We start from the raw sequence: 14410 nt of genomic DNA on the forward strand, positions 1-14410 counted from the left end.
GTGCATTGTTCCACATACCAAGAGGACCAGCTGAAGTGCCCTATAATAAAATCGATGTCATAGGTGATTTCATGCTCAGCACAAGGGGAGGAAACTGTTTCAGTGTCTCTCTAAACACTCCAACCGAGCATTAATATTCATATGGCTATCCCATCAACCAAAGCAATTATATTAATTCCATACTCCAAGCAAGGAGGTACAGTGTGAATAATCTAGTCATTCGGAAATGCAAAAACATTTGTATCAGGTAATGAATACATGACCTCGTTGAGAGAGGATGGGCTTGGGAAGAGTTAGTAGATCTTTCTAAAGGAAACCCTTACAACGTTAGTTCCCAGATGGAGTGAATTAGTTAAATCAAGAATTATGGTAAATCAAGATATAAATTTTATTGGCATGCAAAATGTTTGCAACATAATAGTAAGGGGGGGGGGAGCAGGATATATAACTATATATGCATAACAGTAACTTCAATTACATAAAAATGCATGTATGAGTAGAAGGAAGATGGAAAGTGTACCATAAGATTAGCTGATGTTTTCTGAATGGTGACCTTATTTTTCAATTATTTTCTATACTGCACATATATTCTTTTATACACAGAAAGGAAAAATCGAGTCAATTTTCACTTCTTATCTATAGTGATCTTGAAAAATTAACCCTCCTTTCAGGGGAAGATGTGTGGTGTATAACTTAGTGGAGAGACATCTGGTGAACAGGAGAACTGTCATGATGTTTTCAAAGCCTTGCTTCAGTGGTGGCCACACTCAGGTAGAGGTGCCAGTGCTGTTTGCTCATGCTCAGTATCTTCTCTGCAGGAAGGCTGAGTGACCCATATTTGAGTGAGATTTTAATTTTTTTAAGGAGAACATTTGGGTATCATTGGGTAATTTCTGATATTCACTATCTTTATTTCTATTTTTTAAATGTGTCTCTAAATTTTCAGCTCATCATCAGTCTGGATCAGAGTGAATTATGGGAATGTTTCTGAGCAGGTCAGCAAACTCCTTATCGAGTCAGGCTGACAATGCAGCTACTTTTAAGATGCAGATCCTTTTAAGATGTTAGGATACAATTTAGTGTAGACACCTGGGTTCTTGCATTTGGACTGAAGACCAGATCACTTCTTAAAGCCGTCCATCCTGAGGCACTCTAAGCTTTTCATATCCTCACTCACCTTACCTTGTTCCCTCAGACCCATCTTTTCACTGATGTATAGATTTATTCATTCCATAGCATGCCAGGTGTAGTGCTATGGATTGGAGAGACAATACTGAACCAAACAGATACACTTACAGGAGAATTAACCATCTCACCAGGGAGATAGACAAGTAGATATGCAGTTTTATAACACAACGCCAAGATTTATAATAGGAGTAAGAGCAGGATGCTGCTGAAACCGGTTTGGCTCGGTGGATAGAGTGTCGGCCTGCGGACTGAAAGGTCCCAGGTTTGATTCCAGTCAAGAGCATGTACCTTGGTTGTGGGCACATCCCTGGTAGAGGGTGTGCAGGAGGCAGCTGGTCAATGTTTCTCTCTCATTGACATTTCTAGCTCTCTATCCCTCTCCCTTTCTCTCTGTGGAAAATCAATAAAATATATTTTTAAAAATATATATTATATATATATATATATATATTATATATATATATATATATATTTGGACTGAAGACCATATATATATATATATATATATATATATATATATATATATATATGTTCTACATATATATATGTAGAACAGGATGCTATTGGAACTTATAAGACAGATCAGCCAGGAGAAATCAAAGGAGACTTCCTGACAGAGGTGGTGTCTGAGCTGAGACTTGCATAATGAACTGAATTCCACCAAGTGGCGGTGGTTGGGGAAGGGGATGAAAGGGAGAGTGTTCCAGACAGAAGGGACAGTAGCTACAAAGACCTGAGAGCAAAAAAGTGACAGAATCACATTTGTGTTCAGAAAGCTCATCCTGGCTGCTCTGAAGAGAATGGATAGCAGACAGGGAGACCCACAAGGAGGACGCTGAGAGGTGAGAGTGACTTGAACTGACTTAATGGCAGAAAAGTAGACAGGCTCAAAAGATAGCTGGTAGATAAAGTGATCAGAGCCCAGTCACTTATTGGCTGTGGAGACGAGGGAGGAGTCTGGAACAACTTTCACTGGGATGAGGAACCCTGGAGTATGAGTTACCGGGGAGGGAGACGGGTTCCGTGTGGATTGACTAAGTGTAAGTGTCCAGTGGGAGATTTTGGTCTCAGAAGAGAGATCTAGGTTCAAGGTATAAACCTGGTGGCAACTGAAGCCAGTAGAGCGACTGAGCCAAACCAAGGAAAGAGGGGAGGGAGGGTAAGTAGCCACACGGTCTAGAGCAGAGTCCTGAGGAGTGATCCATGCAGGGGAGGGACCCATTGCAGAGGGGGAGATGGGAGGGAGGGGCATCACAGAATATAAGGAGAGGGGAATGGTGTCTTTAAATGTTACGAACTATATTTCACTGACTAGAAGATGCCACGGATTGTAAGACACATCAATATTTTATGGCCACTAAGAAAGAATGCTGCCAATTAAATGGTGATTCCCCAGTGCTTGAGGGGGCGGGGGGGACCTTTTGTCCTTTGGTGATCATGCTAGGGAATGAAAGATGAGGGTGGGTGTAGGGCTTGTTCTTGCTTCTGATTGGCAAGCTGACCTGGGGAGTCATTCCTCCCCGGATGTAACTTGCAAGCAGCCTGCTAGATGCCCTGTCTCCTGCCCTCTGACACTTTTCCCAAGTTGCATGGGTCACAAACATACTTCTCATTTGCCAGAACAGTCTTGGGTTTGTTTTGAGTCCGGCAGGTCCTCCAACACCAGATTCTTAAATCTCACTAATGTGACCTAGATGAAAGATGCTTCCTTGCCAGGAAGAAGGGTTACATGATTTTCAATGCGAAATACTTTTTGTGGTAGGAAACTACCCTCCATTTATTGTTGTCTGTCAAAACCTTTGCTTGGGAGACTTTTTCCAGGGGCATGTTGTCATTTCTGAGGATGCACTTATTTATTTTCATGGTCAGTTTCAACCACAACATGGTTGTCCTTTGCTTTAAGCAATAGGTATGAAGAAGTTGTTTCTAAACCAAATGTTCACAGATAAATTTGCATGTTAAATACACAGGAAGAACTACCATTTTCTTTTATGGGTTCTTTTAAAATTAGAAAAATGACTACCAGATTTGTTTGAGAAGTCTAAGGCTCAGGTGAAGTAATTTTATTAAGAATCAGGCAAGATTACCAATGCTCTTCTACTCACAGTAGTTGTTGCTTAGTTACCCACTACATCCCAAAGGAGACGGCGAATTTTATAAATTCTGCATCTCTCATTGATAGTCAGGGTGCTCACTCAGGACAGTCTATCCCTATAAGAGCCACTTCTCTTTCCTGCCTCATTCTTTCAGGGGAGAAAGTGAGGGGCTCGCTCGGAGCTGGGATTATTCATGATGCTCTGCTGGAATATTAGGTAACCTGTTCAGTCTCATGGGCCTCTCACCTAGATTTCTATGATTCTGTGTGTTCTGGTTACCTACTTCTATGTAACAAACCTCCCCTACACGAGTGGCTTAAGGAATTCATTTTTTGTTTTTCACCATTCTGTGGGTTTTTTCTCAGATGGTTAGTTCTCACCTGGGCTTCCCACCTGTGGTTGTAGTCCAGTGTTGGCTAGGGCTGCTGGCATCTGTTGGCTGAGCTGGGCTGAGTGGCCACAATGGCTCATTTACATGAGTGGCAGAAGCTGGCCATCAGCTGAGAACTCAGCTGGGATGTTCTCCAGAACACCTCTAATAACCTCTCATGTGGCTCCTTCTTCCTAAAACATAGTGGTTGAGTTCCAAAAGACCAGGCAGAAGTTACAAGGCATCCTATGACCTTGTCTCAAAATCCCAGACACCATGTCTGCCACACTCTATTGCTCAAGGCCAGAGACCAAGGTCAGTCCAGATTCAGGGAGAAAAGAACTGGGCTCTGCCTATTGATGTGAGTTGCAGTGTACAGATGGGGTCCATTTTTTGTCTACCATCGTGTGTCAGAAGCAGAGCAGAGGAATAAGATTAAATACATATGAAAGGCAGGAGAGGCATTGTGATTCAGTGGAGGGAGCTTAGAGAATGAACTGGCCAGGCTGGTTGGGTAGGAGTCGGTACTGGGGAGCATACACTGAAGGAGCCTATCTCCATGGAAACCAGGTAGCATCCACAGAGAGAAACATTCCCATCCACCGGCTGCAGCCCAAAATTAGTCCACTCAGTTGACTGAATCACAACGTGGTAAGGAAATTGAAATTGAAATGTTTTTAAAGGCATATTTACCTAACAGCTCCCCCACACACATGCCCTCCTCATATAGGGTCAGTAAAACCATCTTCATAAGTCAGAACTGCACATTATTTCACAAACACAAGGAGAACTGTGCAGAAATGTGGCTAGTGCACTTTTTCTCAGCCCACGTGGTAGAAGTGCTCAGAGAAGCTTGTGCCTAAGGAGTACTTACACACCTAGAATCACACTGTTGGGTATTTAAGAAAAGGTTAAGTTCTTTCTGTCCAGGTGCTTGAAATCCTGATCGCCTTAGGAAAACAGCTGCCCTGTTGATCATACTGTGTCCCTGTACCTGCGTTCCAGCTGTGTAGTGTGGCAGGGGTTGTCAGGGTTACCTGTCACCCATGTAGCATTGTTTCCTTCCCCCTGCATTCTCCTCTCTGGCTCCCCGGGGATTCACATTTGTGTTTATCTGTGCTGAAAATGTAGAGAGAGACAAGATAAACAACACTTCGGGCTATTTATAACCAGAGGCTGTGTCAGGAGTGAATTAGGCTTTGTGTTAGACATATGTTAAAATGTTGGTTGCTGGACCTGGCCAGGTGACTGTGTTGGTTGGAGCATCATCCCACACATCAAAAAAGGTTGTAGGTTCAATTCCCAGTCAAGGCACATTCCTGGGTTGCAGGTTTAATCCCCAGTTGGGGCGCATACAGAAGGAAAACAATCAATGTTTCTCTCTCGCATTGTTTTCCTCTCCCTTCCTTTCTCTCTAAAAATCAATAAACGTATCATTAGGTGAGGATTAAAAAATATACGTTGGCCACTGGGAAAAGTAGGAAGAATATCCCCAGGTGTGAAAAGCAGATATTTAGAGATTGATAGAAGTTTGACCCAGAGCATGGCTACATGGGATTAGAACTCTGTTGATTTATGAAATACACTGTCGTGGAATGCTAAGCATTTAGGATCCTGGAGATGCCATTTATATAGGGCCCATATTTTTATAATACCAGGAGGGCAGTTGGCAAGGGTGAGGAGCATGGAAGAGGTGTGGGTGAGAGGGTGAGGAACAGGGCCCCATACAAACATGAACCTCAGGGCAGTAGACAAACTATGGGAAAAGATGGATCCCACTCTTTCCACACAGATCATCCTAAACAGAGGAGACCTCACCTGTTCTTGGCACCACCGAAGAGTCCACACCCTCCCCACAACAACCTAATGTAGACCCATAGTTCCCTTCCTTCTCAGTTCTCTTTGGACGCTGAATATGGCAAGAACTTCTACTGTGCTAGGTACTGTGTTACGTGGAGGGATAAAACGCATGATTCTCATGCTGGGCAACAGACAATAAGCCAACAAATACATAATGGAATTCCAGATTACGATTGTGTTTTGGAAAAATGGTGTGTGTGTGTGTGTGTATATGTGGCAGTGGGGGTGGGGGGAGGGTGTGCTAAAGAATAACAGGGGTTTCCCGTAGGATGTTCAGGGGGTAACATGAACAATTCCAGAGTCATTGATTAAAACTTAGACATGTATTTTGTGGTATTTTAAAGTTTCTTAAATTGCATGTTGTTAAGGTTTAAATGAAAATCACTGTTGCTCTTTCTGAGCCCAAGCTGCCAAACACTGAATGGACAACATTTCTGGGGAGCATCGCGGGAGCCATCTGGATGGCTGACCCCTCCTGGACCTAGACAGCGCTTTCCTCATCACCACTTTTTCTCCTTAGGGAAAGGAGATGTGTTTGGAGACGTGTTCTGGAAGGAAGCCACCCTGGCCCAGTCCTGTGCCAACGTCAGGGCCCTGACCTACTGTGACCTGCACGTGATCAAACGGGACGCCCTGCAGAAAGTGCTGGAGTTCTACACGGCCTTCTCCCACTCCTTCTCCCGGAACCTCATTCTCACCTACAACTTGAGGAAGCGGGTGAGCGGGCAGTTTCAGTTTCCTCTCTACCTGGAGCAATCTGTGCGTGCTTAGGACAGCCACGTAGCCAGGATAGCCTTGCCATGGTCCCTTTAAGTAGAACCCTTGGTTCTATAGGGGTTCTGTTCGCTGCTTGCTCTTTGGAGCTTTTACTATAAAGTGAGGAGGAAGGAATGTTACTAGGTTAAAAGATGGGTCAGGTTTGGAGCAGAATAGATTGATTCCTGAGTGTGTCTCTGGGCTTTCCCCCAACAGTATCTAGACCTTCTGGCATTTAGAAAAAGATAAGTAAATATGAGATCGTTAGTTAAAAACAAAACGAAAACAAGGATCCATTAATGAAAATGAGTTCTCCCTGGTGACTGTGACCCCCCACCCCTACCCCGATGTGAGGATGTTAACCAGCTGCCAATAATAATTTTTAAAGGTATGAAAATGATATGGTTTGGTCCAGAAAATAAGAAAGCAATGGAATATGATGGCCTAGAAAATGTTTTACATACAAATGCCCATTTCACTGGTTGGAAAACGTTAGTAGTTTGGGGAACCAAAAGATTTCTTATATGAAGTTGTTTGTAGAGCCCTCAAATAATCAGAATTGCTCTGTGAGGATCAAAAGGTTTGTCTTGTACTCTAAGTTTACATGATTGATTTTCTTGCACTTTATTTAACTTTTTTATTTGAATTGGTACCAATGTAGCTCTGGACCTAATGGAATTATCTTAGATTCTTACCGCCAAAGCTCCGTATCACTGCTAACATTGTCCGTATTGCCCCAACGTTCCAAGTTAGAATCTCCGGCTCCAACCTGATGCTTTTTCTCCCCCTTCCACACCTTGGGTCACCTACTCACCAGGTCCTTTGGTTCCACCTGGGCTTCCAAACCTGTGTCCACACTGTGCTTCCCCCTCTGGGCTCTCCCTGAGCTCTCAGGACACAACACCCCTGATACAGACCCTCCCCACATCCTGGATGGTGCACGAGGCTCCAGACACACTTTGTATCTGTCCTCAGTGCGGCGCTTTCTTGTCTGACCACTTCAGTGTCCTGAACAACCAATCAGACCCGCCCCCTCCCCTCTGTAAAGATGATTCCTCCCACTCTGACTGCTGGATAATGTCTGTACACTTCAGCATGGCTTATATGGTCTTCACGTCTGGCCCAAGCTTAACCCCAAGCCCTAAGCTCAGCCACTCTTCCCACACCCACCTCTGCCACCCTGGGAACTCGGCACAGCTCTACAGCCACCCGCCCCCTGGGCACAGCGCCTCTGCAGGCCGCTTCCTGGGCCTGGGATTCTTTCCTCTCTTTCTGTGTGAGACGAATGCCTGTTAACCTTCAGATTTTGCTGAAATGTTTATGTGTTCACTCATCAAACCTAGGACATATCAACTGAACTAGACAAAGGTATAAAACTAAATAGCACTCAGCGCCTGTCTCCAGGAACCTGGATCTCAGGGAAGATGGCCACCTGGAGCACAGTGCAGCACATGACACTACGTACAGGGAGTGCAGCTTTCACAGAGGATCATGGGAGCATAAAGGGGAATACAGCTAATGGGCAATTGAGGAGAATGTGTCAGGGGGTGATATCTGAGTTTAGCCCTAAAGGATAAGTTTTCCCCTCACCAAAAAGGAGAGAGAAAGAGAGAGAGAGAGAGAGAGAGAGAGAGAGAGAGAGAGAGAGAGAGAGAGAGAGAGATTGATTCAGTTGGAGGGGCAGTTTGAGCAAAGGCCGAGAAAAGAAACAGCCTTTGGTCTTCCAAGTCCTTTGTAAAAGATTCTGCCTGTCATTGGGTTTTCCCAGTGTTCGGCAAACTCATTAGTCAGCAGAGCCAAATGTCAACAGTAACACGATTGAAATTTCTTTTGAGAGCCAGAAACCGACTTCTGTGCATGGGCCACAAAGTTTTAATCGCACTGTAACTGCACGCCTGCACATGGTATTTTGTGGAAAAGCCACACTTAAAGGGCCAAAGAGCCACATGTGGCTCACGAGCCGCAGTTTGCCGACCACTGGGTTATCCCAACAATAGGCTTCCTGGTATTTTAAGTCCCTTGCCTTGCCATATGAGTCTCTGCTCAGGGACCTGGGAGGGCTTGGTGCCTTGATGTCCCAGGGCCTAACCCAGTGCAGAGAACGACTAAACATTTTGGGATGGCAAGGAGAAAGGGATGGAGTCTCTGGACTTCGGTTTCCACATCATAACACGTGAGCTTGTGGCTAGGTGAGTTTTTTGGTTCTGTGATTTGAAAGTGGGTCACTTACATCCCAGTGGGGAGCGGGCAGGGGTGGAGAAGAGAGCATTCACAGCTCTTCCTTCTTTGTCTGCGAACATGGGCTGCTCGCTGGTGGTACTTTCAGCCAAGTAGCATCTCTTAAAGTCTATTTTCTGATGTATTTCTTCTTTTGATGAAAGCAAGTTGATTATAATCAGCTTTCAGTGTTGCTGATAATATAGGTTGAAAAATGTGCAGTTTGGGTTATTTGGAGGAGTAATCATCTTGGAATAATTGTGGAGCTAATCTGTCTTTAAAAACTAGGATGACTGACCTGAAAACGACAACACCTCAAGGGTCATGTTGAGTTTATAATTCCAGAATGATTGACAGCTCTGCAGAAGAGAGGACTTGGGGGCGGGGCCACAGTTTTGAAGGGCTGTGTGAAGTTTAGGCAGGTCTGTGTGGCCACAAGAATTAAAGCTGCAGGCAGTATAAGAAAGATCTTGGAAAGATCAGAGCTGCCCAATGAATGCAATAGGCAGCTTTGAGTGAAAATGGATGTCTTATCCTGAAGGTATGCGGGCTTCCCCTAGGGACCTGTCAGAGACATTTCAAGGGGACTTAGGCATCCTGTGGAGAGTCACATTAGTTGACCTTCAAATTTCCTTTCCTACACAATTGCCAATGAGTCTGGTATGGATGCAAGAGAATTTTAGGGAGATCCTTTCTATAAAGAGGCAGCCATTCTTTTTCTTGGGGAAAAAAAAAAGAGGCTTGTCGTTTTGGTACTGCCATTGTAGTCTCTCATTGTGTCCTTCTGAGAATTAATTTATAGCTACATAGGGCATAAAAGATGAGAACATTACATGCATGAATTATCCTTGTAGCTAATTTTTTTTCCTGGCAGAATGAAGCGTGTTCTTGTGGTTGTTTCTATCTTGGCAAAATCAAGTGTGTTATTTGCAAAGATTCCTAAGAACACGGTGCCTCTGACATCTGCTTGGGGGACTGATTGATCCTGCAGGCCTCCTCCAGGGCACAGCAGCAGCTCTGAGCTGGAAGGTGCCTCGGTGGCCATCTACTCTCACCTGCATTTCCTCACCACCCTCGTCTCACAAATACCACAGCGGGGTTAATAATGGACGAGAAATGGCTCGTTGACCAGGCATGGCCTGCTCTGGCCTTTGTGTCTAAGCCTCGTCCTTATATTCCTAAACCCACGTGTGTGAAACCCAGCTCTCAGCTCAGCTGCTGGGACCCAACTCAGAAAGGCACTGTCACCTGACTCTATTTCCCCAAAAGACACCTGAGGTCATAGGCAGAGATGAAGAGGGTAGAACCTGAGACCAATCCCAGCATTTTGACCTGTGGTTTTCCTTGCTTGTGGGCACCGAGCCAGAGGAGACCCCAGTTTGCATCCTGCCTTTGCCATTCAGTGCTCCTGGGAGCTCCAAATGCTTTCTCATCTGTGAAATGGGGGTGATGAAAAGTTCCACCTTGTAGGATAACTGTGAGGGGGAAGTCAGATAACACCTGCAAAGCTTTTACACACAGGGTCCAGCAGATGGCATGTGTTCAAGTAAATGGTGGGTTGTTATGATTTTGTTTTGTTGACTTGACACTCTGCTCCACTCGACTCTTTATTATCCGGAGCTTTTTGTGAAATAAAAAAGGCAGTTCCTCCGACTTTGTTTATGCAGGTGCTTGCTCTGCCCAGTGTTCTGTGGGTGAGTTTTATTCCAGGGTCCTCTGCACCTCTTGCAGCAAACGAGGGACCAGCTGACCTGGAAAGTGGACGCTGTGCTAGCCTCGCTGTCATTCAAGCTCCTGCCGGTGCGGAGGTCGGCACGCACACACTGCTGGCCATGCCATTCACGGGGAGGACAATTAGGCTGGTCTGGCATCTCAGGTCCGTCACCAGGGAGTCAGGGTTTTGCCAGGAGGAAAGCATAGCATCTTCTTTCTTCTGAGGGAGGTGGTATGTGGTTGTCCATGAAAATCAGGGGAAGTGGAGCCCGCCCCATCCCAGACCTGTGGCTATTTGGGTGCCAGGCTCTCCTGGCATTTTTCCCTCAGGCTCTGTAGTCAGCTTCTAGCTGCAGTCGGAGCTTTGCACACTATTAATAGCAACATCCTTACCAACTCCAGATACCGTGCAAGCTACGTCACAATGTCAGTATGTGCTTTATGTCAGCTTCTTAAATCCTCAGAACAGCCTGGCGACAGTACAGGAGCAACCCCGTTTTTTAAGGGAATAAACTAGGACCCTGCGGAGGAGAGAATCCCTCTTCCAAGGTCACCCAGCTGATAAGTGGCAGGTTCAAAACCCTGCTCCTTCCCCTCCTGCTAACAGCATCCCATCCCAGGGTCTCCTTCCATCAAGTATGGCTCTTAGCTTTTCCCACTGGGCAGTCTTTGGCTTCTGCTTTCTCCCTGTTTGTTGACTTTTCAGGGGTGGCACAGGCTGTCTCCAGAGTCTCTCCAGTGAGCATCTCTACCCCCAAGCACACCCAGAAACTTGCACAACAGAATCACAGTAATATCCCAGGTGGGGAGACATAAGACATTTCCCCCTCGTAAGGGCACATTGCTGGTATGCTGGGGAGGCATGGCACACTTCACTTTGGTTAGGCAGCAGGCTAACCTGGCCATGACGTTAGTAACTTACTGGGAAGACCACCAGCTTTGGGGCTGAGGACCTTGGCTTGAATCTTGATTTGACTACTGACTAGTTGTGTGCCTTTAGGCGAGTTACTAAACTATTCTAAACCCCAGTTTCTCCATCTGTAGCAAGGGTCTTATAAAAGTTCTTCCTTATTAGGTGTATTGAGAAGAATACATATTTCAAAACAGCAGACATGAAAAGTGACATACAGCGCAGCCAGCGTGGCTCAGTAGTTGAACATCAACCTATGAACCAGGATGTCACAGTTCGATTCCAGGTCAGGGCATATGCCCGGATTGCAGGCGGGATCCCCAGTAAAGGGGTGGTGCAGGAGGCAGCCAATCAATAATTCTATCTCGTCTCTGATGCTTCTATCTCTCTCTCCTCCCTTCCTCTCTAAAAAATATATATTTTAAAAATAGTTATTAAAAAATAAATAAATGTGGCATATACCTGTAGGAACCACTCAACACATACACATTTGTCTCCTTCTACTGCCTGGCCCCTCTCCCGCCTTCAGCCTCCTCCACCCTTGGAGGTCTGCTTTGCTCCCCTGTGCTTATAACCAGATCCTCCCTTTAATCGGTATTTCACTTGGGCCCTACTTCCCTTCTTACATGGGATGAGAGGTCATGCCTGGATGCTAGCTTGGGGGATGGGATTCTCCAGCCCACTCATAGGACTTGGAGGAAATGTACCACAACTGAATGGCGTGCCACAGACATGCAGGTAGGTAATTCACAGCAGTCAGTGCACCAGATAAGCGGCATGCATGTAATTGGGAGGGTGGGCCTTCCATTTTAAAACTAATATTGTTGTGTGTTTTTGCCAGTGTTTGCTTATGCTAATTTGTCCCCGGGTGGAGTTTTCTTAGCTTGCTAAGGTCCCAACCTAGTGAGTATGGGAGGGAGCTGGGACTATAGTTACTGGTGCTTTCAAAGCAGGGGCCTCCTAAATGCCTGTTTTCCCAAACCGAGGTTGCCATAGTGAACTGTCCTGAAAGCTATAGGTATATTTCTAGCTCACTTTAACCAAAGGGGATTTTATTCTAGAGAAGAGGTCAAATCATGGAGGCTCGGAGAGAGAGAGTGCTGCTCACACGTGGCATGGGGCAGCCTTCCATTTTCTCCCCGAACGCATTCTCGCGGGAGGTTGGTAAGATGGAGACCGCAAAGCCAGGTGCTTGGAAATACATCTCCTTCCCTGTTGAGTCATCACAGCCTGTTGTTTCAGTGATCTCCACAGAGCCCATATTTTCCTTGTCATCCCTCCATCGTGAGGCCTTCTGTGGAATTAAAGTCATCTATTAGACTGTCAAGCCATAAAGATAATAAAATCAGGGTATTGGAACAGGAGTGGGGAAGGGAACAGAAGATGTGGGCGATAAGATCATAATTCTTTCAGGACAAAATGTAAATCAAAGCCAAGTCCCTTTTTCCTCAAGAGGATCCGGGAGCGATGTTCAGGTCCTATGTGGCCTTCCCTGGAACCTCTGAGAACCTCCGATACTAACCCCTCACACCCAGCAGGAGGGATGGTGGTTAACATCTGGACTCTAGAGTCAGAACACTTGGGTTCAAAGCCAGGATGTCCTTTGTGACCTTGGGCCCTTAGCAGCCCCAGTTCACTCATTAATAAAGCAAGGCAGTGATACACCTTAGAAGGGTGCTTTGACGTAGCACGTTCTCAGCGTATGTGTTGCTGAGCCCGAGGAGACATTAAAGAGCAATTATTGTTTTTGATGAGCCTGGCTTTTCTGGAAATGCAGAGGCCCCAAACGGTGATAAAAGTTTTAAAAGGGGAGTAGGGGCTGGACTTTAAAATCTCGACACCTGCCAAAACCGGTTTGGCTCAGTGGATAGAGCGTCGGCCTGTGGACTGAAAGGTCCCGGGTTTGATTCCGGTCAAGGGCATGTGCCTTGGTTGTGGGCACATCCCCGGAAGGGGGTGTGCAAGAGGCAGCTGGTCGATGTTTCTCTCTCATCGACTTTTCTAGCTCTCTATCTCTCTCTCCCTTCCTCTCTGTAAAAATATCAATAACATAAATTTTAAAAAAATAAATTAAAATCTCGACACCTTTCAGACAGATGATTCCAAGTTCTGTGCCTGGAACTCAAGGGGCACCAGTCAACCAGGTGGCTCATCGGTGGGGTTCGGTAGAGAACAGTGCTACTGGGCTCATCACGGATCTGATTTCCTCCAATGCGTGGAAAGAATGGATCCTACTTGGATGCCTAGGGAGGAAGCTGTCATTTATCTTTAGAGACCTGTAGGTATTGTTACGTAGTGTGTTTATCACAAGTTACAAAGATCTGGCCTAGTGTAGAGGACCAGGAGGCCAATGCAGTCCTTTGGAGAGTAATGTACCTTAGAAGTGCGTGTTTGACTCATAGTAAATAAGGTAATGCTAATGAATCCCAGATCATGGGTTCAGTCCCCACTGAGCAAGTTGGCTTCTTTATTGTTGTTAATCCTTACCTGAGGATATTTTCCCCCCACTGATTTTTAGGAAGAGTGAAAGGGAGGGAGGGAGGAAGGGAGGAAGGGAGAGAGAGGAACTTCGATGTGAGGGAGAAACATCCATTGGTTGCCTCCTTCATGCACCAGGAATTAAACCTGTGACCCTTTGGTACCGGGGCCAATGCTCTAACCACTGAGCCATGCCAGTCAGGGCCAACTTTGGTTTCTTGATGTTTCAGGTGGTTTTAGGCCAGTGTTTCTCACATTTATTTGGCCCCTGAAGCCTTTCTTGAGTTATATTTCTAAGTATCTATTACCTATTATACCTTGTTGATGAATTGAATGGTTGATGGATTCATCAGAGCCAATTCAGGAAAGAAACAGAGTCTATGCTCTTTAATGTCTCCTTTGGCTCAAATGGTCCGTGAACTGTAAAATGGACGGGTCTTGTCTCTAGAACATCAGGAAGGCAGAGGTACGTACACCAGCAGTGGGAGTCTCGCTTATTGGGTTCTCAGTAAAATCCCACAGGGATCACTGGCCATGCTTCCCTGCTGTCTGAACATCCTCCTGAACTCAGCATCCCCCACCTGCCCCCAAGTGCCCAGCAGCCCATCCTTTTGCTAGTGAGCAGCAAGACTTTGGTCCTCACTTTGGTGGCACATTTGCTAATATAAGCATCAGCAGGCTGTTTTCTCCCTGGCTTCGAAGTCCCTCCTTGCAAGTTGCTTTCTCATTCTTTTATTGACTCAGTTACATTTTGTGTTCCTGCCTTGTCTGCCATGTTCCTGTGCTTCCATGTTCCCATTTAAGCACTTCCTCCACTCTTTG

The 14410-nt window shown here is 45.7% G+C and overlaps 1 protein-coding gene across 3 annotated transcripts in view; it reads left to right on the forward strand.

Annotated features, from left to right (window-relative positions):
* The window catches only part of KCNH1 (potassium voltage-gated channel subfamily H member 1), a 283459-nt gene that overhangs the window by 186848 nt on the left and 82201 nt on the right, over positions 1-14410 (forward strand). For all 3 annotated transcript variants that reach the window (XR_014793300.1, XM_084865530.1, XM_084865531.1), the window contains exon 10: positions 6035-6231. Coding sequence is in view for 2 of the 3 variants with exons in the window: in XM_084865530.1 (XP_084721656.1) it covers positions 6035-6231 (197 nt within the window). In the remaining variant the exon portion in view is untranslated. The remainder of the gene's footprint in view (positions 1-6034; positions 6232-14410) is intronic.

Source organism: Pipistrellus hanaki, assembly GCF_964339955.1.
Source record: "Pipistrellus hanaki genome assembly, chromosome: 18".
In the NCBI taxonomy this organism is placed as follows: domain Eukaryota; kingdom Metazoa; phylum Chordata; class Mammalia; order Chiroptera; family Vespertilionidae; genus Pipistrellus; species Pipistrellus hanaki.